The sequence below is a fragment of the Neltuma alba genome, unplaced genomic scaffold (assembly GCF_004799145.2).
Source record: "Neltuma alba isolate B1F8T4 unplaced genomic scaffold, ASM479914v2 tig00001312_pilon, whole genome shotgun sequence".
Lineage (NCBI taxonomy): Eukaryota > Viridiplantae > Streptophyta > Magnoliopsida > Fabales > Fabaceae > Neltuma > Neltuma alba.
Window position 1 is genome coordinate 8,413 of NW_021632413.1, and position 27,177 is coordinate 35,589.

The 27,177-nt window shown below is 32.9% G+C and overlaps 3 protein-coding genes across 3 annotated transcripts; all 3 read left to right on the plus strand.

Moving 5' to 3' along the window:
- Window positions 1-1,200: 1,200 nt before the first annotated feature.
- Window positions 1,201-6,097, plus strand: LOC114755062 (cinnamoyl-CoA reductase 2-like). The gene is made up of 2 exons (XM_028943931.1): window positions 1,201-2,232; window positions 5,848-6,097. The coding sequence occupies exons 1-2, from the start codon at window positions 1,403-1,405 to the stop codon at window positions 5,999-6,001; spliced, it is 984 nt and encodes a 327-aa protein (XP_028799764.1). The 5' UTR covers window positions 1,201-1,402; the 3' UTR covers window positions 6,002-6,097.
- A 5,275-nt stretch (window positions 6,098-11,372) lies between these two features.
- Window positions 11,373-17,666, plus strand: LOC114755081 (START domain-containing protein 10-like). The gene is made up of 5 exons (XM_028943951.1): window positions 11,373-11,692; window positions 12,214-12,478; window positions 14,577-14,735; window positions 16,594-16,740; window positions 17,437-17,666. The coding sequence occupies exons 1-5, from the start codon at window positions 11,649-11,651 to the stop codon at window positions 17,557-17,559; spliced, it is 738 nt and encodes a 245-aa protein (XP_028799784.1). The 5' UTR covers window positions 11,373-11,648; the 3' UTR covers window positions 17,560-17,666.
- Window positions 17,667-22,614: 4,948 nt separating this feature from the next.
- Window positions 22,615-26,570, plus strand: LOC114755069 (uncharacterized). The gene is made up of 3 exons (XM_028943941.1): window positions 22,615-22,981; window positions 24,040-24,051; window positions 24,991-26,570. The coding sequence occupies exons 1-3, from the start codon at window positions 22,687-22,689 to the stop codon at window positions 26,430-26,432; spliced, it is 1,749 nt and encodes a 582-aa protein (XP_028799774.1). The 5' UTR covers window positions 22,615-22,686; the 3' UTR covers window positions 26,433-26,570.
- The last annotated feature ends 607 nt before the right edge of the window (window positions 26,571-27,177 follow it).

The following is a 27,177-nucleotide window of genomic DNA, read 5'->3' on the forward strand; positions in this document are numbered from 1 at the left end:
GTTCTACTGGCTCCATCATGTTCTTGTAGATACTGGAATTCACCTTTACCCTCAGCACTTTGATGTCGACGCTCCATACTCATTGTTCCCCTCATCAAGGTACCCATACCAGAGGAACTTTTATGGTACATCTAGTCTGTCTCAGCCAATTATACTTGTGCCATAGCCTTCTCAACTGTAGTTGTACATGATCACCTGAATGACTTCAGAAATGAAAATTCTCCTCTTATCACACTTTTTGATATGCTTGCTCCTCTTCCTTGCTGGAGAGGAAAACTTTAGAAAATTCTCAAGGAACATAATATCTGGGACTTACCATCTCCCAAACAGAAGAGATTTTTCTGTTTGTTTACCTTTTTCAGGAATTATGGTATAAGTGCTAACCAAAGGCTTTACACAGACAACCGTTTGATTCTCCAAGTCACCACCCCTTATGGCCTAGAAATGAAGGATTGCTAATGGAGAAAATTGAGAAAATATTAACTGCACTTAATCAGCCTGACACGGGAGAAGACACTTCATGTCTTTCTCTTGGACCTTTTCCTCCAAACTCACCGTCAGCCATCAGCACAACACTTGAAGAATTCCAGAGAGATTTCATCATGAGTGCTGTCAGACCTCCACCTAATAGGTCACAAGTCCCTCTACCGACAGAAGCCTCCCAAGACCCTTATGACGGAGACTCACAGGTTCAACTCACTCAGCCTGAAGGATTCCATCTCTCTCAGCCAAGTTTTCAGCCACAACTCACATTCCTTGCAAGAGAATCCCAGGATCCTAACTAAGATGGCCTTGATCCAGAACTCGAAGACTCCTACTGTACAAGGAGACACTATGACTCAGATGATCCTGAACCAGAAGGCATTATGAACCTATCCCCTAGTCATGAACCTATCTACAAAGACTAGGGAGCACCATCATCAGAAAACCTCCTTTTGAGATGCTCTGAAGATAAGGAGGACCCGCCAGATTCCTATTTTATGTTGCCTTCTACTTTTACTTTATTAAAATAGTTCGTGCTGTAGTCTATTTCGTCTTCTTGTAATCAGTAAAATATTTATCTTTATTAAAGTAGTTGACAAATGTGTCATTATTAGGATAGCCAGTCATCATGACAGATGTGTCATTATTAGGATAACAAGTCATCATGAGCCCCACCTATCATAATTAAAGAAATGTTTTTTGCCAAAAGAAATAATCCGGAAACTACAAATATGGCGTTGAAGCTCACAGCATGTTACTCACTTCGTCTCTTCTGCACTCAAAATTCTTGAGAAGTACTTCAATTTATGCTTACTTTCTCCTGCTAATGCATTATCATTAGCTGCCCTTGGAATTTTAGATTCAGATTTGAGACCTCATTTATCAAATTTTCTTCTTCATTCCTTTACAAAATCAATCAATGGCTTCCCCACACACCGACGTTGTGTGCGTCACCGGAGCCAATGGCTTCATTGGCTCATGGTTGGTCAAAACGCTCCTGCAAAACCGTCGCTATGCCTCCATACATGCTTCCATATTCCCCAAATCCGACGCCTCTCACCTCTTCGGACTCCACCCTGACGCCAAATCCCGAATTAAAATCTTCGAGGTCGATGTGCTCGACCCCGCCGCCGTCGCCCGTGCCGTGGACGGTTGCTCCGGTGTGTTCCATGTGGCATCCCCTTGTACCCTTGAAGACCCCGTCGACCCACAGAAGGAACTCGTGCTTCCGGCGGTTCAGGGCACTCTGAACGTTCTAGAAGCAGCTAAGAAGTGCAAGGTGATGCGTGTCGTCCTCACGTCATCTATTTCCGCCATGGTCCCGAACCCTAATTGGCCTCCAAACAAGCCCTTCGATGAGTCCTCTTGGACCGACCTTGATTACTGCAAATCGCGGGCCAAATGGTACCCGGTGTCGAAGACGCTGGCGGAAAGAGGGGCATGGGATTACGCGGAGAAGAATGGCATTAACATGGTGGCGATTCATCCTGCGACGTGTTTAGGTCCTCTGCTTCAGAATTCGCTGAATGCTAGCAGTGCCGTGCTTCAACAGTTGCTTGAGGGATCAAAGGATACGCAAGAGTATCACTGGCTTGGAGCTGTTCATGTGAAGGATGTGGCCAAAGCGCATGTAATGCTGTTTGAAAACCCAAATGCTTCTGGTAGATATCTCTGCACCAATGGCATCTATCAGTTTTCTGATTTTGCCAACAAAGTGTCCAAGCTATATCCTGATTTCCCTGTTCACAGGTTTGCATTTTTTTCTTCCTCTTTTTCTGTTGTCATTCCTGTTTGGTTTTATTATCAACTGCTACAGTGTGAGGATGAAGTTTGACCTTGGTTTAAGAAGTGGGTGATCCACTTTGATGATTTTTTTTAAAATTATTATGGTTGTTGACTTGGAGGATCACAGCTACTGCTGACTGATAACAAACATGACTTAAAATAAGCAGTGCTTTCTATTATGGATTACAGGTGGGCTGGCATGAGTTTCACACTTTTGTGGTTTGGTTAGACTCCATCTGTCATAAAGAGATACTTGTATATTCGACCATCTATTACTTATTTAGACTATATCACACAATATTATGTAATTATTATTCAAATATTAAGATTTGTAATTTCAGGTAATTGGATGAATCTAGGGTGTGAATAGGGACTCAAATATCATTCAAAAAATATAGGGACTCGAATAACACTTTTAGTCCTAGAACAACGTTGTCTTGTGAAACCTTGGATTAAATTATGGTATACTTTTTGTTTTAACTTAAGATTTGAGAAATTTTGTTAGTTTTTCCTTTATCTTTCCATTTTTTCCTTTCAACCTACTCCCTACCAATTTTCTTTTACACTGTTGTGAAAAATTCTGGTTTGGCCTACCACGTTTGGACTTTGGATTGGAGCCATGTAGTTTTCTTTCCATTCTGCAATGATTTCTCTTTTGTTTTGCCCCACTTTTTTATTTACTTATTGTGCTTCTCTCCACTTAGATAAGAACAACTTTTCCTTTGATTTTGGTCAGAAGTTCTCTCCCACTCTCTTCACTGATTGAGGTTGTAGGTGGTTCTCGAAATTTCTCATTTTTAGCTCATGTGGCTTGGAGCACATTATTGGTCTGCAGATAGATATTGATAATAAATTATACTTATGTTTCCTGAGGCTTATACCATATGTTTGTAATAATAGTTTGATTGCCTTCTGTATTATTTGCTTCTTATTACTAACTATGCTTTTTTGTTGCTATGTTTGATTTAATAATTGGCTTCCCCCATATTAGGGGACAATGTAGAGGGATAGATCAAATGAGAACATTTATAGTGTTAGGAGGAGACTAGGTGGTAGGTTACTGACATAACAATATCACTATTGACCATGGACCTATGACTTTTCCATTAAAAATGGAGATCTATACATGCTTGTGTGGAAGAGATACAGGTTCAACGCCCGATGGAGTAGTTAGCTGAATATGACGGAAAGTTATGGTATGGGTTGGAGAAGGGGAATACAGTACTCTTTTGCAGACTTTAATTGTTGTGAAAATTATGACGAAAGAAATATATTTTCTAATATTTACATAGAAGTCCTTCAGAAATTTCAGATGGGGCCATGGAAAGGGCAAAATTAGTCTCAGTTAAATTTGCCTTGTTATAGCAGTGTTACCTTAAAGTTATAGCTTAATGAAAGTTTCCGTCACATTATAGAAACTTCATTAGTATGCTCGGGAAAGTTACAACGAAGTTGTAAGAATGCTACTTTACTATTTAGGCGATTAACCATCATGCTTTGAGCAAGTTACTCCCAAGTGGCATTCATATTACCACCATTTTATGGGCAAGTTACCAACCTGTTTCGAGAAGTCACCACAAGATTATAGGAAAATAATCATCCAGGTTTAGGTAATTAGTCCCTATGTTATGAGCAAGTTATCCTCAACTGATAATTGTTACTGCCATGATTTGGGAAAGTTACATCCCAGTTATAGCCAGGTTACCTTCAACTTATGGGAAATTGCCGACATTTTGAAGGAAAGTAGTCGTTAAGTTTGTGCAAGTTCACACAAGATTAAAGGAAACAGGAAATGTGCCACGAAAAGCAAAGTTATCTGGTATGTTATCTCTAGCTTTTAGGAGTGTAACCCCTTCTTTACATGGATGTAGTTTGGAGAATGTACAACTAGGTATTGGAAAATTTACCATCAGTTTTGAAGTTTATTTACCTCCATTTTTTTAGTAGCATTGCTATATCTTTTTTGTAGTGGTACTATAGTCCTGTTACTTGCTCAAACTGTGGTGATTCATTATCTTAATAATCTTGAAGTAGCATCCTTAAGTATGTTATTTTTAAGAGACCTCTTTGTAAATATTAGAATATTTATGTCCTTCATGATAATTTTCCTCAATTATTTTGCACTTTTGGGAAGAAAAAATAAATAAAACCTCCACATGAAAAGAAAGTGTATAAATTACTCGGAGACCTTGAATTTTGTGTTCTCATGCTATGTCTTATATCCATGTTCTCTTTTGTGGTCATACTCAATGAGGTAAAAGAAATTCAATTCAGGACTAGGAAAGGCATGGGGTTTGGTAACTTGATTAATAATTTTGAAAAAATTGTTCACAAGTCAGCTAACACTGCATGTTAGGTGAAATTAGGGTAAGAAATTGGCGAGAAGGAAGAAGAGTAATGGTACTCAGTTATATCTTGACCGTAGCTCTTTGTTAGTTAGTTATTCAAAATACCTGAATTCAAATTTTTGATTTAAAACAATTAAATAATGATTGCCTACTTAAATGACATGTTTAAATTGAATAGATCATCGGGATATCAGTTATTATTATCTATTGTGAGCAATCATTAACTTGATAACTTTGTGTTCGAAATTCTTTCCCCCTTTAAGAGGTGATGGTTCCCTCTCCCCCTTTTTTCTCTTCCTTTTTTTGGGTGAAATTTGTTTTCATCTTTTTTCTTTATTGGATAAATGGACAATGATTGGCTTCGAGCAAAGTTCCTCCCAAGAACTGATTTATTATAAAATGACTTATGTTCTTTGTTAAGTATGTGGGTGTAAGATTAGTTGGCATTGTATGTCAAGTGGGAAACAGCACAACCTGGAATCCTTTATTTAACCAAGATAAATCAATCAAATTGGGACTCATCATTATGTGCATCGTACATGATTGAATTTTTTGTTCTTTTTGTTCCCTTTTTCTTGGGTGAGAAAGTATACGGTATTTGATATTACTGATTAATCTTGATTTAAACACAATGTCTGACCCCAAATAGGAGTTATCTCTACTAGTGCAATTTTTTTTATCCTCAATACTCAAACTCTATCTTACTTCAAGGGTATATATTATCGGGTTTCTTTTACTCGATCTAACTATATTATTATTATTGGTAGATAACATTCTGATAAATTGTCAAGATGTTTTTTTTTCCCCCTCCTTTAAATCACTCGGCATCTGGGATTACTGACTAATCCAAATTTAAGTTATATTGGGCATTAAATGAAGAGAATCTCGCCTAATGTAACTTCATTTTTTTTTTTGGGCATGCATAAGTCTCAGATTTGAGGCATTGCTTAAAAAAGGCATCAGATTTTTTTTCCACTTGATCCACCTGACATTGGTATATGAGATATACATCATGAACACAAAATTCTAGAGCAATGAAAATATTGAAAGAAAAGAGGACACATGTGAGTCGCATTCTCACCACTTAATCAGTGAATTCCCTTCCTGAATGTGGATTTCAGATCAATTGTCTGCCTCTTGAACATTGTGTGAATTTGTTTGGGAGGATTCGAATCTTAAATTGTCATCGTGTGGGATGGTTCTCTCTCTAACTGATCATAACCACATGCAGGTTCCCTCCAGAAACTCAACCTGGGTTGGTAGCATGTGAAGATGCTGCGAAGAGGCTAATAGACTTGGGATTGGTGTTTACTCCACTTGAAGATGCTGTACGAGAAGCAGTGGACAGCCTCATATCTAGAGGCTTCCTTAAGCTTAGTAGATAAGTTAAAAATGTTAAATAAAACTAATTTTATTTTATGAATAAAAAATGACACTCTTGTCCATGATTCTTAAGTTTGGAAGTATTGGGGAAAATTTTTTTTTTACATATTTGTATAGTGTTATATTTTTTTTTCTGTATCACGAGTATATGATAATGACTGCAAGTGCATGATAATCATCGTACAAAAATTATGAGATAAAGAAAATCATTTTCCATCCTTATAACCAAAAAGGACCTAGCTTTCTTTCGTGTCTTGTGCATTAATACCATCAAAAGTTTGACAGGTTATTTCCAGGGAAAATGACAGATGGGGACCTATAAAAACTTGATAATATCACAGACCGACTTTGTTTTGGAGTTATTGTTGATTTTTTTCGTTACTTCGTTCGGACTTAAATATAAGAACTTCTTAATGAATTTGTTTTTATTTCAAACGTAAAATTTCAATTTATTTTTTAAAAAAGAAATTTATAATTTTGTTTACACTCTTTGTTAATACTGCATATTGAAAAAATTGTTAAGGGAGTAAGTTTCAATGTAAATAACTAAAGGAGGCATTTTAAGAAGATCAAATACACTTTTTTTTTTCCAAATAAATAAGTAAATTAATTTTTACTCTATGTAAATTAATAGTCTAAGTTGAGTACCATTTTAACTTTTTCAATGTTATTCGAATATTGCAAAGAATCGGTGACAACTTTGAAAAGCACATATGATTAACTTTTGGCCTTGTAAATTTCAAGGTCATTGTATGGTATTATTACTCCTGAGGATTCGTATCTATCATTTTTCATTATTTCAATCAAAAGGGAAGGCAAATCAATCTCAAATATTTGTGTATATAATTTACTTTATAATCTGAGCATCATTATTGTATTTATTTAATTTTTTTTGTTGAAATGGTGGAAGTAATTATGATTGATGAATGTAATTATACCATGCTTACCTAGGAAATAAAATCACCTGCTTTCATTATACATCCTTTTTGAAAGTAGCATTCATTTTCATTATTCTACATATCTGTATGCCACTTTCAACATTGTGATACTTGTCATGGGTCTCCCAATGACCCTTGTCTTTAGGAAAGATTCTCTCTTCTCTCCTTCCCACCATTTTCCTCTTTCTCCTCCTCTTTTTCCAACCACAACATTAACATTAGAATAGTTTAAATTTGATTTTTTTTTTTACAAAATGTCTTTGTATTTTTATTATAATTTGAAACTATTCACACAAAAAAAGTTAGCAATTTGTATTTGGATGTTTATTCTTTTTTTTTCAAAGAAAACCATTTTGCATATATCTATGTTTTTTTATTTTTTAATTTGGTATCTATATAACGGTACTAATCAAGCAAAATTAAAGGATTTAATCATGAGAAAAAGCCTACAGATATTAAATTAAAAATTTTAAAAAAAAGAGTATGAGTAATTGCAAAGTAGTTTTTTTTTCCTATAAAGAAATGTTTTAATAATAATTTATAAAGATTTAATCTTAATCATTGAAATGTTGATATAATGATAAGAAAAAAGGGAGAGGATGGGAAGGCCGCAGAAGAAAATCTTCTCCTTATCACTCTGATTTTTTCCCCTTTCTTTTTATTAAATGAGTATCTTCAAGGTTTATGCGAATCTTATCTTTTTTTCTTGGGTGGTCTCAAAATTACTCTTTCCTATAAGCTTGCACATTCAATTATTTTCCTATAACAAGTTGCAATAGAAATAAATCAAATGCTTACTAGAAAAATAATGTGAAATAATTATAAGTCCAATTGGAACTGGTAAAGGGTTTTTTTTTTAACATAATTATTTGATTTTGATATTATCAAATAATCAAATAATTATAATTTAGAATATTCATATATAAATCATATATAATTCAAGGACTAAAGATACACTTTAAAAACTTGTGGAATTAAACTACAAGTATACTTTATTATTTGAAAAATTTAGCTATTTTACTTTTGTTGCTGTTAAAAACTATAGTATTAAAATTCTACCTAAGTTGGTAGATTAGACTAGTGAACTAGTGAACTAGTCTGTTCATGGTGCTAGTAAAACACTTTGAAAAGGTTAGATTTTATATATATTTTTTCCATTTAAGTAAGCAAGAAATAACATCATTTTGAGTTAAAAAAAAAAGAAGAAAAAACAACTCATCATATTTGTAACTCTTGAATTATACTACTTCCAAGTTCCAATCTTTAATATAATATCTAATTTGTAATGCAAATTACACAATAATTTTATATTAAGAACTCAGAGGTAGTATGTGATTTATACATAATGTTCTATCCATTTGTGGATTAGTGTCTTTTTTTATTGAATATTATTCTTTTCAACTTATACATATGAATATTTTGGCATATTTTAATCAAATTATATTATATTAGTTATGATTAAGTTCATCTCTCTTCAACCACAGTAAAAGTATTAATCCTTAAATCACAATCTCACAATTAGTTTAACTCCGGATCAATTTTCAGTATCTCGATTAAAAAAAAAGTTTAAAAAATTTATCCTTCCTTTTTATTGAATATTATTCCTTTCAACTTATACATATGAATATTTTGGCATATTTTAATCAAATTATATTATATTAGTTATGATTAAGTTCATCTCTCTTCAACCACAGTAAAAGTATTAATCCTTAAATCACAATCTCACAATTAGTTTAACTCCGGATCAATTTTCAGTATCTCGATTAAAAAAAAGTTTAAAAAATTTATCCTTCCTTTTTATTGAATATTATTCTTTTCAACTTATACATATGAATATTTTGGCATATTTTAATCAAATTATATTATATTAGTTATGATTAAGTTCATCTCTCTTCAACCACAGTAAAAGTATTAATCCTTAAATCACAATCTCACAATTAGTTTAACTCCGGATCAATTTTCAGTATCTCGATTAAAAAAAAAGTTTAAAAAATTTATCCTTCCTTTTTAATAAATCGATTTTAAGTATCTTGACCAAAAAAGTTATAAAAAAAAAGGTTATCCTTCTTTTTAAAAAAAAAAGAAAAGAAGAAGTGATTCGTTTGAATGAAGTGGAGGAACGTTCACGTCACTTTCATAATAATATGATCTAAGAATAAGGGAAATGGGATGACCATTTCCTCTTCAACTGCTACGCACCACACGAACATGTGGGATTCAACAGAAGTGTGGTCACATCTCAGAAATGATATAAAACTAAAATTGGTTAAAAAAAAAAATTTATAACCCACATTTAATTATTTGAAATTGTTTAAAATTATAATATTAAATATTTCTAAAATTCAAAAAAATCAACTTACGCAAAAAAATTATAGCTCATGAGCAAAATTATTATTATTTATTTGAACCTTCAAATTGGATCAATTTCAAAGGCCAATGGTTTAACCATGATTGAACCGTGGTCAATCCAATCATAATTAAATTAATATAATTTAATTAAAATTTGTAAAAATATTCATATATAATTCTAAATAATTAATCCACAAAAAGTGGAACATTTATGCATAAACAATGCATAATATAATAAAATAGAGTTATTAAAATACGTGTATCACAATTCACAAACTATTATTTCTTTAACTCAAAATAATATCACGTCATACTTAATAAGGGGAAATATATATATATATATATATATACATAAAATTCAATCTTGTCGATTTGTTTAAAACTCTTAACCAAATTGATAAAAGATTAATTTATCGATCGGCTGATTGAGTTGAATTTTAATATCATGGTTAAGGGTTCAATTATAATAAATACAAAAATATCATAGAATGAGAAAATTGTTCTAAACCAGGCCCTCAAAACTCAAATTTGACTAATAGTTAGAGGTTAATATAACTTTTTAAAAATAGTTTATATTAAAAAAAAGAAGAAACAAAGAAAGAAAGGAGTTGGTTGGTTTGGTTTAGCACCTAACATTAGGGCAAGTGAGGGAAAGGACAACGTAAATTGGGACCAATTCTTACAGCTTTGCTCTTTGAGATGAGAATCCAACTCTTTCATGGCACGTGACTGGGCCCTGACTTGGAAAGCAAGATTTTGGTTACATTCATCTTCCTCTCTCTTTTTTTAGGGGTGTTTGGCATTAAGTAAAAATACTTAAAAAAAATATTTTCATATAAGTTGAAATAAAATTTTTTTTTATATACTTGCTTTACATATCATAAAATTACTTTTAAAATAATGGTTTGATTTCCATTCAAATACATTCTCTTCTTTACCTATGAGCCACTAGAGGTGGATATTATTAAATAAAGTAAAAGAAATTATAGTAAACTCAACTTGAAAATTACAAAAGGGGAAAAAAAAAGTTATTGAAAAGATGTTCTTAACTAGGAGAAAACAAAAGAATAGTAATGTTTTAAAGGACTTTATAAAAAAATTTCATCGTACTACTAAAATTCAACCCGGAAGGCCGACATATTAGTGAGCCGATAGACTAATTTCTTAGTATTTTATATTTTTCTTTTCTTTCCAAACCTGAAACAACGTTATTTTGAGTTAAAAAATAATTGTCATCTTTATGTTTTGGTAACTCTGTTTTGTTGAATTATGTCCGGTTTACATATAAATTTTATTTTTTCTTGTTAGACACTCTTATTAGAAGTAATTCTGTTTGAGACATTATTAAATACTAAATATAAGTGCCTTTTCAAGTGAAGATTCAAATATTGGTTCATCACATTGTGAGAGATTAGCCTCTTCAACTAGATCCAATCCTGTTAGTTGATATAAATGTTTCAATTATTTGAAGATTAATTGTTTTATTTAAATATTTACTCTTTCCAGGATTATGTGTGAATATCTTTCTATATTTCAATTAAATTATATAATTTGAATCATATGGGTCTGACCCCGATTCAATCGTAGAGAGGGATGATAATTGTTGAATCAAGTAAAAGAAATACAATGCCTTCTAATAACAACGTAGATTCAAACCTGATTAACACTGGTTACTCTAATTCTCTCCTCGTTGAATCCATTTAGTCAACTCAAACCCCTTAAATGTTACTACAAAATTGTGAAAAAATTAATTTACAAATTTAAAATTTATTATTTATAATTATAATTTTCAAGTATAGTTTTTCCCTCTTTGGCACGTAATAAGGGAAAAATCTTCCCTGAGTCGTACGTCCTTTGTATATACATAGTAATAGAAACTTAGGATGATGGAGTCTGTGCTAATAAATATATATTCTTAATATATATATATATATATATATATATCTCTCTCTCTTTCTCTATCTGTTGATCCACTGAATATTTATTTTTAAATAATTAATTTTCATGGGCTTGTCAAACGCCACCCAACAGTCCATGTGCTTCATATTTGCTGCCATTTCTTCTGCTCCTTTTTTGGGGAAGAAAGAGAATCTCTCTCTCTCTCTCATATTTCTCTCTTTCTTTCTCTTATCTATTGGGTGGTGGCTTGTTGTTTGCTCTAATCATTCAAGCTTCTTCTGGCATTCCATGTGCATCAATCACCAGCCCCCCACTTCCTTTTAATTCCCTCTCTTACTTACTCTTCTCCTTCTTTTATATATATATATATATATATATAAACCCCTCCCTCTTCCTCTGTCTCTCTCTGAGAAATTAAACCCCAAACACAGTTTCTTCTTGTAAAACCTCTTAACAAGAAAATATGAGCGCCACAGGGAGCCCTGCTCCTCCTTGCAGCAGATCCTGGTAAACCTACCTTCCTCAGTTCAAATTCGGCTTCCAATATTGAATTGCCTTCATTTCTCTCTCTACTACTCTCTCTCTCACCTTGTTCCTGTTCTTCATTTTCTTGTTACTAATTACTCTCTCTCTCTCTCTATTCTCTTGAACTTGTCTTGAACCAGTACTAGCTAGCTGGCTAGTGTTGGCTGTTTGAGTTTCACTTACTTTAAAAGATACATACATGAGAAGTTTCAAGTTCAACATCAAGAAATTATATGTTTGTGTGTGTGTGTGTGTTTGAGTGCGCATGGGTGATATATACTATATTTCTGCTGCTTAACTGTTAAACCTAGAATATGAGAAGATGAAGATGGTGATATGTTGAAAATGTTATATATGTGCGTGTGCTCGTGTGTGTGTTATGTTTTTATCCTTGTTGTTCGTGTACGGATTATTGATGATCCAGTTCTCCCATATTCTTTTATGGGGGAATTATTGGGAATATTAATGAATTAATAATTTAATTTATGATGATGATGATGAAGGTCGATAAGTGAGGATTCGTTGAGGAGGTACGTGCATTTTGCCAGTGAGAGCTGCATACAAGAGCTGTTGTCGGCTTCTGCGTCGGATTCCGACAGAGGAATTGGAGGCGGCGGCGACGGGTGGAAGGTTCAGGGAGTTGAGAACGGCGTAGAGATATCGAAGCGGCGGTCGGGGTCCCTTCATACCTTCCGCAGCCGGTGGCTCCTCCGATCTCTCTCACCTCAGCAATTCATCACGGTCGCTAACGCCATTGATGCTGCTAAGGTCAGTCCTTATATTGATTTCTCAACCCTACATCTTTATTCTTTACCCACACACCTCACCTTTTACCTTAAATTTCCAGATGAGATGAGTAACCTCATAACCTATGTGTCTTTTAATATTTTTTATATGGTCATAATGCTAAAAACCTTGTTTTTAAATATCGCAGAGTCACCCTATTTAGATTTGCTTAATGATGAGACAGTATTAAAATTAAGAGATTGAAAATACATATTACAAATTTAAAGAAATAAATTGAATCTTAATATAAATTTAGAAGACCACCAGAGTATATTATACTCTAGACAAAATTAGGCATCATACATTATAACAACTTGTTATGTCTTATATATTTTCTTTGGTCTTTAATATAAAACTTGGTTATTAATTTGGAAAAATTAAGGAAGTTAAATAAATTACTTTAAGATATTATATTTATCATTTTTTAAAAAATAATATGTCTAGTTTATAAATTAAACTGATATATAATATAATGATACATGTCAGTATTTTAGCGAAATATTTAACATATATTATAACTAAGTACTTTTTGGTTTTCTTAATTTTTTTTTAAATTAATTAATTTGGTCTTATATTAAGGGTTGGATGTAGTAACAATTTTTAATTATTTTTTTATTAAATATATTTTTATGTATTATATGAAATAGGGATAAAAGAATCTGTTGATATAATTTATTATAGATTTTACTATATACAGATTATTGTATTTGGTGTGGGTGTATATATCTTCTTATTTAAACAGGATATATATATATATATATATATTAGCATATGCATCATAAAACTATGTTTAAAATTTGGTTGGGGGAAAAAAAAAGGGAACTAAAATGGTGTTCCTGTACAATTTCCCTACCAAGAAGTAACATATCATTTACAGAAATGGACAAACAAATCCAATTTTGCGTGCCACCACATATCAAACCTATATATTCTCATGAAGTATGAACTTATATTATCATTATGTAAAGAATAAATAATTACTTTACCAAAAGTAAATATATTGCATAATAATTATAGATAAAAAATTTAACTAGCTTCAAATTTCATGTAAAGTAGATGAGCCTGCAATTCCATCAGAAGAAACTATATTAACATTCAATATTCTGTACTACATGAATAGAAGAAATAATATAAGGCCTCACAAGCATTCAACTGAAATTATCTACTAACCAAAAAAAATTAATATAGTATTAATTTTAGAAATCAACATTGAAAATATTTTTTGTAAAAAAATTGAAAATATGATGGTGATGATGATAACACGAAAAAAAAATTAATAATTTTCAATATTCAAAAGAAGCCGAATTGACAGAAAAAGAAGTGAAAAAGAATAAATAGGAAACTCCAAAAGTGGATTAGATTCCGAGCCAGCGAATTGAAAAGAAAGCTTTTGTCCGTGGCCATGTTAATATCCATACGGTGCCGTTTCTTGTTATAAACAGTTAAAATGCTTCTTGTCCCATTGTGATATAGAAAATATTATTATTATTTTAGAAAAACTAATCATTTGATCCATATAATTTTGATCTGATTATAATTCAGTCCTTTAATTTTGATTCTTAATTTTGATTCAGAACAATTTAATCCCTATAATTTTGATTTAATTGAAACTCAATTCTTAAATTTTTTTCTCATTACAATTTAATCCTCATAGTTTTAACTATTTAAAATTTTAATCCACAAGTTTCATGAAATATGTACTTTTATTTTTTAAAATATGATCATTAATGTTTTAAATGGTTATAATATATGATTGAGTTATACTGAATCAAAATTTAAGAACTGAGCTATAATCCAATCAAAATTATAAAAATTAAATGGTATTAAATTAAAATTTAAGAACTACATCGTTTTCATAACCACCATAAAAAATTATAATTTTTACTAACCACCATACAAAATAATATTATATTGTAATTTATTTATAAAAATGACACCGTTTTTTTAATGAACGACGTGGATTGGTGATGTTAAAAGCATTTTTTTAATAGTGAAAAGACGAATTTTTCCAATTATTTTTTTTTCTTTTTCCCTTTTTTATTTATTGAGATTGTGAAAATTTTGTGATTGGAAAATGCAGCAATGGGACTCAGATCTGGTAGAAGCAAGATACATAAAAGACCTGGAAGACAATCTGAGCATAATCCGTTTGAGATTTGGAGATAACTCAAAGCCTCTCTTTCGCAATAGAGAATTCATTGTGTATGAGCGTCGTGAAACCATGGAAGATGGCACCTTGGTTAGTTCTTTAATTTCTGTTTCATAATAATTGTCATAAAAAAATTGAAAAGCAAATGACAACATATATACTTTAATAACAATTGACTATAGTTGAAAAGCAAATAACAACACATTTTGTAACAATTTCTGATTTGGGATTTTGAAATTTAAGTAGTACTTTTTCGGGGATTTCTCAAAAAACTTATTTGTATATTAATACATTCATTAGGGATCAATTAGTGATCAAATAATATTTATTTGAAAAAAAAAACTTGGAATATTTTAGGAAATAGATATCTACCTTATTAATACATTCATTAGTGATCAATTAGTGAACATTAGTGATCACATGAGAAAGTTTTAGCTAACAATTGAGTTTTTTTTTTTTTTTGGGTTTCATAGGAGGAATATATATTTATATATATGTATATGTAAACTTTACCCAAAAATTTAGGTTGATTTAAAAATAAATATAAGTCCATATAATTTTAATAAAATAAATTTGATATTAATTAATGGAAAATAATTATATCCGATTAATCATTAAAGTTGCATGTAAGTATCCCTTTTAGCTTTTCCTAAACTTTCACCTTTCACCTTTCCCTTTTGTTTATTCTTTTACATGGGATGCCATTTCACAACCCTATTCCGACAGCCCATCTTTATCAATAAAACATAGGATCCGATTGTTACCCAAGGTAGAATAAAATAAGGAAAAAAATAAAACAAAAAAATAATTTTATGAATATAAAATGTCTTTCATATCTTTAAATAATATAATAAAAATGATAATGATAAATCAGTAGCTAATCACTCTAGTAACAAGGCCACTTGTCACATTTGCATGAGGTGGACATTGCATATAGTGATTTCAATACAAAAATATTTCTTTCCTACCCCATTCATCCCTATAAATATAGATAATGCTTTTAAAGAATAAATCTTTTGTTCCACTTCTGATTTTTGTCTTTAGTCTCACTACATTGGTTACTCCGTGTTCCCATTTGCTCATTCTCTCAGTTACCCTCTTTCATTAGGTTTTTTTTTTTTTGCATATTTATTGCCTTTAATCAATTTCAACCAAATTATGTTATTTGTGCCTTAAAAAAGAGAGGATTGAAATGAGAATTTGTTGTGGGGATAACATTGGAGTAGAGAGGACCCCCAAGCTAAAAGCAAGAAGAAATTTTGTGCGCAAATGAAAATATATAAACCCTTGGTCCTAGGATTCGCAAATGCTAAAATGATAAAGACTTGTTAAAGTCTCTTTTAGTGTTCTTTGGAAGGACGAAAATACCCTGGGATGATCACGTATATACAACTTTCAGTTACTTCTTAACTTCTATCCACACCTCATCTCATTGTTATAACTTGAAATACTCCTCCGGTCCTTAATATAAGACTCATTTAACTAATTTGATTAGATTAAGGAAATTAGGTAAGTTAGTTAATTATAATGAATGTGACACGTTTTTCCTAAAATACCATAATCATCTTTCTTAATACCCCTCCTCTCTCTTCTACTTGATTATGGTTGAGGGAATATCCATGGGGATAATTTAGAGAAAATTGATAAATGATAAATGGGTCTTATATTTAGGATTAAAACCAACTCAACAATTAGATCCTATATTAAGGACCAGAGGGGTACCTTGATATGACTCAAATTACAATGTGTTAAAATTAGAATGAAATAATAAAATTAATTAGTTAGGAACATAATAAAATTAATTAGTTAGGATCAATTTTAAACATAATTTTATTATGATTGAACCAATACATAAAATTAAGATAATATTTTCTTGATGCCATTATTAGTGCAATCTTTTTTTCAAAAAAAGAAGAAGATGAATTGAAATGGGAATGAACTATTATAGGTAGTGGCAGTGGCATCACTACCAAAGGAGATAGCAGCAGGGCTGCATCCAAAGCAAAGCAATGCAATTAGAGGATTACTATTGCAGTCAGGATGGGTTGTGGAGAAGCTTGAAGATGATTCTTGTGTTGTCACTTATGTTGTTCAGGTATCTCAATTTCATAGCTATTTCTTTTTCTATTAATGTTATGAAGGAAAAATTATTCTCTAAATCCTTATAGTTTTACCTTACTTTTAATCAAATCGTCACTAAAAAAATTTTAAGAACCTCATTAACGTTAAGTGAAAATATAAGGATTGATTAAAAAAAATTATAGGGATTTAATTAAACAGAAGTGAAATGATAAGAATCTGGTAAATAGGTAAAAAAAAAAAAACTATAGAGATGTTATTAAAAATCAGGTAATATTATAGTAACTTACACATGGATTTTTTTTGTATTAAAATGTGTTAGCATTGGTAGACTGGTTCAGTTAACCACAAAAAGAAGGTTGGATTTCTTTTTTGTTTTTTTGGGGGGGGGGGGGACCGAACCGAATATGGTGGATCATGGACCAGGTTGACCCATTGCCAAAACTACTTGTTCCCAATTATATACGCGTGATGAATCATAGTTCAAATTCTTGTTATAAAAAGTATCCACAAATATTGCCTTATATTACCTCAAACAGGATTATATTTAATAGGAAAATAGCTATGTGTTGAAAAAAAAAATATTAATAAATAATATGGAAAATATTTTTTAAAATTAGATTTTTTTTTTTGTTGAAAAATTGGATCAACATTTGGATCAACTTCATTTTTCACTAATTGTTTTTTCCAAATTTGGTTTGTGTTGTTTCAGTTGGATCCAGCAGGATGGCTGCCCAAGTGCTTTGTGAATCGACTCAACACAAAACTGGTTATGATCATTGAAAACCTTAGGAAATTAGCCCAAGCTTCTCCAACTCATCATGCCCAAATATGATAAATATTTCTTTGTATAAAGTTAAATCAATATCAATATTAATATAAAATATAAAAATTATAAGATGTTTGTACTATCCATGGGTTATGAATAGTGCATTTTCTTTCAAATTCTGCACAACTTAAAAAAAAAAAAAAAAAATCTCCCCCAACTTCCTCCACAGTTTTTTCACACCATTATTTTAAGTAGAGCACTTTATTTCCAAGAAAGTTTCAGGTTATTATCCCTCATACATTCTCCGATGAGAATAGATATATATATATATATATATATATAAAAGGAAAAATATCTTCTTGTGAGAAAAAAAAAGGAAATGCAAAATTTCGAAGGAGATTATTCCATGGGAGTTTTTGGAGCGTACCTGAAAGCATTAGTAACCTTATATGCCCTCGTACAATTCGATCACAGGGGAGTCGGAATTTTGCTTATACAGCAAATGCACCGAGAAAAGAAGAGAATTTGTCGTAAAGACATAAAAGGGGTAATTTATAACATTACCCTAAGCTTTTATTTAATTATAATCAGACCCCAAATTTTATGGGCCTGGCTGATCCGCCAAAGGTGGATGAGGTATGATCCAACATTCCAATTATTAATTATTCTTTTTATTTAATAAGCCTTTTCTATTTTCTCTTTACTTAAAAAGAGAAGAAACAAGAGCTACGCGCCACTAAATTTATAACGTACCAAACCATAATCTCAGACTCATAGCTCCATCTTCCATGATTCACCCATGCTTTAGTGAAACGACCTAGTAGGCCATTTTCTTTCTATAATTAGAATTGAGGATTTGCCTTGCAAATTTTATAGTCATTGTGACTATAATTTAATGTAATACCATATGGCACCAAAGACTAAAGAGCCATATATATAGTCTAGCAAAACTGTAGTATACATCATTCGGTGTTCCACAATTCTATTTGAGACTTAGTATCAAGTTCCAAATTGATATTTTGGATTCCAATTCTCATTATCATAACAAACCATTTCAAATCATGATCATCATGCAAAGAAGTGGTGTTTGGATAACCCCATAATCACTTTTTAGAAATATATTTACTTCATATACCTTAAAAGCACTTTTGAAATTATAGTTTTGTTCTTACCCAAATATCCCCTAAGAGAAATTGTGGGTAAAAACCCAATTACCTCAACACTCCAAAAACGCTGATGTTAAGTTACCTGTTATATTTGGATGAGGTCTTAGGTTTAAGCCCAGCATTGACAGATTTGTGTTTGTATATGTATCTAAATTATATAAAGAAACCAATGAGAGTTGGGTTTATTGGAGTGAGCTAGTTTCTTATAATATGACAAACTAATATTCAAATTTCTATTGAGAAAAGTGCCCACACTTAGTGTATGACAGTGTCTCAGACCTTCAATAAGAGAATACTTATGCATAACAATAAAATTATGTGAAATAAAAGAAATAAGAGAACCAAAAGAAAAACTTTTAGAGAGCCACCGCCCAAAAATGGGAAATACCATAGAAAAGTCAACTAAGGATCAAGTACCAATTAAGAAACCGATAAGAGTTGAGTCCAGTAGAAAGGACTAGTCCTTCATAATGTGATAAATTAAAGTTCGAATCCCCACTAAAAGAGTTACCCGATAGTATCTTGAATATGATTGTTTTCAATAGAAGGATATGTATGAGTAGTAAAAAAAAAAAAAAACCAACTAAGGATCAAATACCAAATCAATGAGTCTAGAGCAATTTCACCAATTACTCCGAAAGAAACGTATTTTAGAAGTAAGAACCTTGGGTAAATTATGATAACTCAAATTAAATTTATATAAGGTGAGATTTCAAAAATCAATTCCATCTCATCTAAAGTTTTAAATGATAAGAGTTTATTTGGATTAGCATTGGCAAAAGTTACTTTTATTCTAAATGACTTTTGCAGTTTAATGAATTTTGTGTGTGGATAAACTTTTGTTAAAAAACCTACTTGACAAACTAAAATTAAAAAAAAAAAAAACATAAAATGATTACGTTTACGAATCGTATCACCCCATACTTTTCCTCTTTGGACCCAATCTTAACCTATTAAATCCCCAAGCTAGCCTTGTAGATTAACCTCATAGCAGAACTATTCTAACCTCTAACCATCAAGATGCGCCATATTTCCAATAGTAGTTAATCACTCATAATTAATACTACTATATCTCAAGGCCATAAAACAATTCTTAATGAATGTAGGATATTGCAGACCGCATCATGAATGAATTTGGATAATTTCTTTAGAACTGATAGAATAGATCATGCAAAAAAATATTTATTATTTTTGTTGAAGTATCTCTATTGATTGTCCACATAGATAGACGTAACTAATTGGGATAGTTTTTATATATGATTATGTTAGGAAAACCAACATGCATTATGTAAATTAGTTTACCCAACTCCTACATTTAAGATGGGAAAAAACATAAAACTTGACCTCTAAGAATTGACACAAATATTTATGAGTAAAGTAACATCCAACACTCTGATATTATTCTTCAAGTGCATTCAGTAGCACAATATTATTTTTCTAGTCCATTTAACACCATGATGTTATTTTCTGGTGTAGTCAAAACCCTACTTGTTTATGATGTAGGTTGTTAGATGTGCTATAAATAAGATTAGGGTATAAGATGCATAAAAAATAACATCAAGGTATTGGATACACTTGAAAAATAAGATAAGAGTGTTAGATTCTACTTTACCTAAAATTTAATCCTCGTTACCAAAATTAGCCTCCAAGCGTGTGTAGTAGCCATAAGGAGAGCTTGTCCTGTCTATGAAAAAAATTCCAACCTTCATATGCCTTCTTGAGATTTAGCCAAGCACAAATCATCCCATCATCTCAAAAGATGCAACATTCTAATTTTTTTTTCCCAAATTACCATTAAAGGCCCAAAAGAAAGTAGCCATTAGAATTTCCAGCTCATGATATTAACCATTTAGGCATTAAGAAAAGGGACATTGGATAAACCACCGAAAGAGCTAAAGCACAAACTTTAAATATGGGCATGTAATTAAGTCTACCCTCCTAGGATAATGACATGGCTTCTGCTTCTAATTTTTTATCAGTCTCCCCTTAATCAGTCTTGAGGCAAATTTGGCCACAAATATGCATCCATGGAACGCTTTAAGTTTCATTAATTAAATATGTTACAAAAATTATTGAACCTCTAAAAACATATCTTAATTATATGAAATTTTACGCGTATACCTTTTTTTCCCCACAATCCATAATCCATGAACTTATTATGACCTCTATATAGGATTTGAACTCACAATTTCATGCTTAAGAAAATCTTATCTAAACCAATTGCATTGTTTATGATTTATGTATCTATTTATTTAACATTTTTGGTTCAAACATTCATGTTACCACGTTGATTATCATCTTGATTAGTGTCCTCTAATGATAAATTCCGCAAAACTGTAAAAGCTACCACCCTTTATTAATCTCCAAGTTGTCGCCCTTGGTTCCTAATTAAGCCATTTCACTGATTTTCTAAGTTCCCTTGTGAACTACTTCATTTCTAGCATCTCACATTGTAAATTAAAAATTATAATCAGAACATTCATTCTCTAAAACATCGTTCAATCTTTCACAATTATTCTCGCAAATCATTCTGTCAGGTTTTATCATCCCTGCTTATTATTATAAGGTGTCATTCAGAAAAGTTTCTTGATTTAAAACATAAAATGTCCATGTTTCTTCTTCCAAAAGAAATTCTCTGTCACCCATCGTACTGTGGGTTTAGTGGTCAAAGAGTCAGACACTCTCACCAAATGAAATGATTTGATTTCTGAGATCGTCGCAGTATTTAGAAAGGCATATTCAAAGCCAAGATCTCAACTCGTAACATGTGATGACTCATGTGGAGCTTCTCCCATCCCAGTTTAAGTTATGGTCCTAAAATTTGTACCACCAAGGGGGAAAAAAAGGAACTCTCTTGCCGAAATACTTGGACGCTTGGGCGGATAAGAGAAGAAATAAGTGTCTCCTGTATCAAGGCCTCATCATTATTGTGAGGCATCGAATTTCCTCATGGAAAGGCAGATTGTTATCTCACGTTTCGAGACTCACTCTCATCACATTTGTCTTATTTTCAGCCAATATTTATCAACTTTAACGTTTCAAGCTCCCTCAAAAGTATCGCAACCTTGTTGATTCTGCCTACCTTTATTTCTTTTAGGGTTTTTCAGGTGATCAAAAGAAAATTCACCTCTCAAACGGGAATGACTTTTTTACCCCAGTGAGGGAAGAGATATTAGGGCAAATTAATTTCTCTCTTTTGGCACAGCAAGTTTGAAGGATTGTGAGTGCATAAGAACATTCTGTTCTTGGTGCTACTATGAAGATCAAGTTCATAGATATGGATTCAAATTCCATCATTAATATTTTAATAAGGCAGATTGTTCTTAAACAATTAAGATAGTCATTAAATTTGTTCTAAGACGGTAGAATTTTCCTATTTTACTTATAAAAATAATAAAATTGTCTTTAATATTATATTTTTATTATCTTTTATTTTTCTCATATATTTATTAGAGGGGAAAGTGAGAAAATTATATTAATGATTTTGCCTAAAATTTCTTCACCTAAACAAAAAGTCACAAAGCCAGAGGCGGATAGCAGTTCGTTGATTCCACGGGGGAAGAGAGTGTGTGATTGCCTCGAGTACTTCAAACCTCAAACTTCAAACTTGAAAGTTCTCGTCTCGCACATCCCCAAGAAGCATCGTTGGTGCAAGCAAGGCAGAGCGAGGCATGGCCAAAGCAGCCCAACTTTCTGGCACTACTGTTCTTCTTCTTCTCTTTTTTCTTTCGCTCTCTTCTCTCTCCTTTTGAATTAAATGCGCTCGAGAGGGGGGGGGGGAGGGAGAGACAGTAATATTCCAATCCCTCCAAATTCAATAACAAAAAAACCCCCAGAATTTAATGCAGCAGCTGAGATTCCCACCCACCCTTTGCCCTCCAAAATCTCTCCCCAATTTCCTCCTCATTCCCCTTCTCCCTCTCCTCTTACTTCTTCTTCACCTTCTCCGTCAAATGGACACTTTCAAAATCTCACTTGGTTCTTCTGGTTCTTCTTCTTATTTGTCTTTTGCTTCCCTTTTGCCCCCATGTCCCTCTTCATCAACATTGGCTTCGGCTATTCCATTGCCATCGCCCTCGCCTTCCTCGTTCTTGCCTCTACGCTCATTCTCTCTTTCTACCTCTGTTGCCGCAACCGCAACCCCAACCCCACTTCGCATTCGAACCCGAATCCGAATATGAACCCATCTGGGGCGAATGTGGAATCCGAGGGTATTGTTCTGCCTCGGGTGATTTTTGTGGCGGAGGAGGAGGATGATAACGAGAGCTCCGTCGTGGGGCTCGACGAGAACGTTATAAACTCGTACCCCAGGTTCCAGTACAGTAGGGGTGCTATGGGTGTTGGAAGCAGTACGATGTGTTCGATCTGTTTGTGTGAGTATAGGGATTCGGAGATGCTGAGGATGATGCCGGAGTGTCGCCATTATTTCCACCTCTTGTGCCTTGACGCTTGGCTTAAACTAAATGGGTCGTGCCCTGTTTGTCGGAACTCGCCGCTCATGACGCCGATTTCGACGCCTCTGCAAGAAGTGGTGCCGCTCTCTCAGTACCCGGCTGACCGGAGGCGACGGAGGTGACCATTTTCCTTCTTGGACTCTTCTGGGTTCGCTTCTCAAGAATGTAAATCTTCTGGGTTATTGAAGATGATCAAGTTTTTGCCTTTTTTTTTTTTTTAAATTGGTATTTTCTTTTCTTCATTCGGAAGAGAAGAAAATAGAAGAAGAGAGTGAAGGCGTAGAAGTAGTGGTACTCACAGTTAAAGTATCATTTTGTTGGATTAAAATATTGAAATGAGAAATTAACTGATGCTTTATCCTAGCTGTTTGAGTTTGTGTTTCACATGAATTAGCCTCAATGGGTTTGTTCCTCAATTCTCTCTGTATAAAATTTTGTGTCGCTGCCCAGAAATGAATGTTTGACAAGGCATCATTCTCTATAATCCTTATGGTGGATTGCTATCTCTGCATTAAGGTTGTTGATGTTGATTTCCCGTTGGTTACCTTTTTGTTTTCTTCCTTCGTTGACTGGTTACCTACCAAAGTCTGCATCAATTTGACTTCTAGTTGAACATCGTTGTTGATTTGTAATTTAGTATTCATCTTCAACTTCATTCTTTGCACTTTCCCCTCTACTCAGGGAAAAAGAGATTTTTGCTTTTGCTTGCCTTTTTTTAACATTCATGGCTCCACTTAGTTGTCCTCATTGTAGACAGCTAGGATTTGGTCCCTTGTATTGGGACAATGGCTTCTGTTCCTGTCTCCCATAATGCTTGTCACTAGGACCCTTTTGTATTTTAGAGGTTTAGAGATTCTATGCTCTTTTTCCTTTTATTTTGAAGTCCGTTTTGTCCATGTAATTATTATATACACATTGGCTTCTAGTCCCTGCACGGAGTCCTAGAGCAAGCTATCTGTTCTTTTTTATTATCACTTGTGAACAATATGGCTTGCCAAAATTCTTGTTGATACGTAGATAGATATTGATAGATTTTCTTTTCTAATTTTTCTCATTATTTTTATAATAGAACTGTTAAATGTATTCAAAGTCTTCAAGCAGGTCAATGAAATTGAAACTGATAGCCTGATAACATGGAGCCAGGTCAAGAAATTTTTTTTTCCCCTAAAAAAACTGACCATGTGAACTTGAAACGTTACTTTTGTTTAATATGAGGCAGTTTCATTTTTGAAGCAACTACACGATTTTGCTGACAAGTTTGTCTGTATGATGCATGTGGTTCAATCTTGGAGTTAGAGCAGTGTCACAAGTGAATGGAAGACTTAAACATGTGAAAAGCCTTGTTGACCAAATATTATATGCTGATGCTAGAAAATTAAGTTACTTGACCAAATAGTGAATTCTATGGTTGCTTTATCGTGTTTTCTGCTATTAGCTCTCCTTTAGATCTGTAATAATAAACCGTTTATCTTTTAGCAAGTTGTGAATACCTGAATTTAAGATCCACGCGTTGACTTGCTCTCTTTTTGTGATTGACTTTAAGTATTTGCTAAGCTAGCGCTATAGAATGCTTGAATAATCCGTTAGGTCAATTTCCAACTCCATATTATGTCAAGAGATCTTCTAGATCCACCTATTCATATTTTTGATCACCAATTTTCTTTCCAAATAAACGATTACCCCATATCTCCATGATTAGCTTTCCAGTTCTTATCACTGTTTCAGTTCTCATGCTGTGGCTCTATGAACATGTTTCCCTTGAGCTGCAAATGTCAGGTTATTTCTTAGTCTGAAACAGATTATGTTTGTGTGGGTTTTTTTTTTTGCCCCCCTTTCTCTTTTTGTCCTGATGTTTTTGGTTTGAGGATATATGAAAGCACTCAATATCCTCAGTTCAGAAAATACAGAAATGCCAAAACTGAATGGTACTCCTAAATTTGCAATATGGAGAAGGGCTTACTGCACAATCTTTGTATTGGGTGCTCTTGCTCTTCTCTCTGTTGCTACCTTGTCTAAATTCTTTATCTCTAAATCCTTTCTTGACACTGAATCTCTATGCAACCACTTGAATCCTGAGGAGCCAAAGGAAATTCGAAATAGTGTGATTATAACGGCTCAAAATGTAATTCAGAAAATTCAACAAGAGTTGCAGAACTTGAGAGATGCAGAGTCAGATACAGCTTCTGTGATGGAAATGAGTGTCTTTCTTGCTGACATTTTAGGACTCCTGGAATCCATGGAAGCATCTCTTTCAGATTATAAAGGGATTGGTCAGCATAAAACCAGTGCCACAACTTCTCTTCCACTTTTGAAAGAAAAGAAACAGCCTGATGAGCCGGCTGATTACTTCTTCCGGGAGGAGATTCGCAAGTATGTGAAGATCAAGCCTAATAGGTTGGGAAAACAGAATTTCATGGGGGCTAATGGAACCTTCACTAGTATTGGCCATGCTTGCTTTGCCATGAGGGAAGAGCTTGAGGAATACATGGATTATGACATTGGTGAAATGTGCAATGATGACTGGAAACTGGCTCAGAAGCTCATGGTACATGGCTGTGATCCTCTCCCAAGAAGAAGATGCCTTGCAAGAGCACCTCGGCTATATATGCAGCCATTGCCAATCAACGAGTCCATCTGGAAACTTCCAGATGACAGAAATGTCCGGTGGAGTCAATACCGGTGCAAGAACTTCACTTGCCTCGCTGGGAACACCACTCGTAAGGGATTCTTCAAGTGCTCAGATTGCTTCAACCTCACTCATCATGAAATGCCCAGATGGGTAACATTGGATCCCAGTTCTGAAAATCAGACTTCTGATTTCCTCATATCTGATGTGCTTCAAATCAAGCCTGGAGAGATCAGAATAGGATTGGACTTCAGTGTTGGAACTGGTACTTTTGCTGCTAGAATGAAAGAATATAATGTGACTATAGTTTCTGCAACTATCAACCTAGGAGCACCCTTCAATGAAATGATAGCTCTCAGAGGACTTGTTCCTCTATACTTAACCATAAATCAGCGGCTTCCATTCTTTGATAACACCCTCGATTTGATCCACACGACGAGGTTTCTGGACGGGTGGATTGATTTTGTGCTGCTGGATTTTGTGCTGTATGATTGGGATAGAGTTCTGAGGCCTGGTGGGTTGTTGTGGATTGACAGCTTCTTCTGTTTGAAGGAGGATTTGGATGATTACTTGGAAGCTTTCAAGATGCTGAGGTACAAGAGACGCAAGTGGGTGGTTGTTCCAAAGATTGATAAAGGTGATCAAGAAGCGTTCTTTTCTGCTGTCTTAGAGAAGCCTCCTAGACCATTCTGACAATCTCACAGCATGATATGATGTTCTTTTTTGCTCCCCTCAATTTAGGTATAGTTTCAAGTGATTACTAATAATCGAGTTCTCTAATAAGAATGACATGAGATTATTTCTTTACAATTCATGTCTTAATTAAAAACTTCACAGTAAATATATATTTTTTCAGGGAGTGTTTGGATGAAATCTAAACCATAGTTTCAAAAGTGATTTTATGACATACAAAGTAAATATGTAAAGGAGTTTGTCTCACTTTCTCAAATGCCAAACACCTTTTTTTAAAAAAAAAAAATCAAGTTCAGTCCTAGTTCTAATATTCGTGTGCCTCAAGTTGATGTTGAAGACAAGTTTAGCTTTAATTTCAATACTGTAGAACTTGTGTTATGTTTTGTGTTAAATGAAAGAGATGTCAATAGTGTTTTTCCCCATTAATTTTTGCGGACCGTGTTGGATATTACGTTGTGCGATATATATGCCTATATACATATATGTGTGTGTGTGTGTGTGTAAATACTATTTTTCGGACAAACTAAAGGTGGCCAAGTTGATCATAATGTTAACTGAAAAATTCGTGTCAACTGGTACCTCTTTCAGTACTTATTAAGATCTAGTTGCTTAATTTAAAAAAATTAGTTTAGTTATTGTTATTTCTCTAGTTTTTAATGTAGGATCTAATTGAAGAGTTAATATTGATTTTATATATAAGACTTATTTTATATGTTTATCAATTTTTTTCTAAACTAACTCTCTT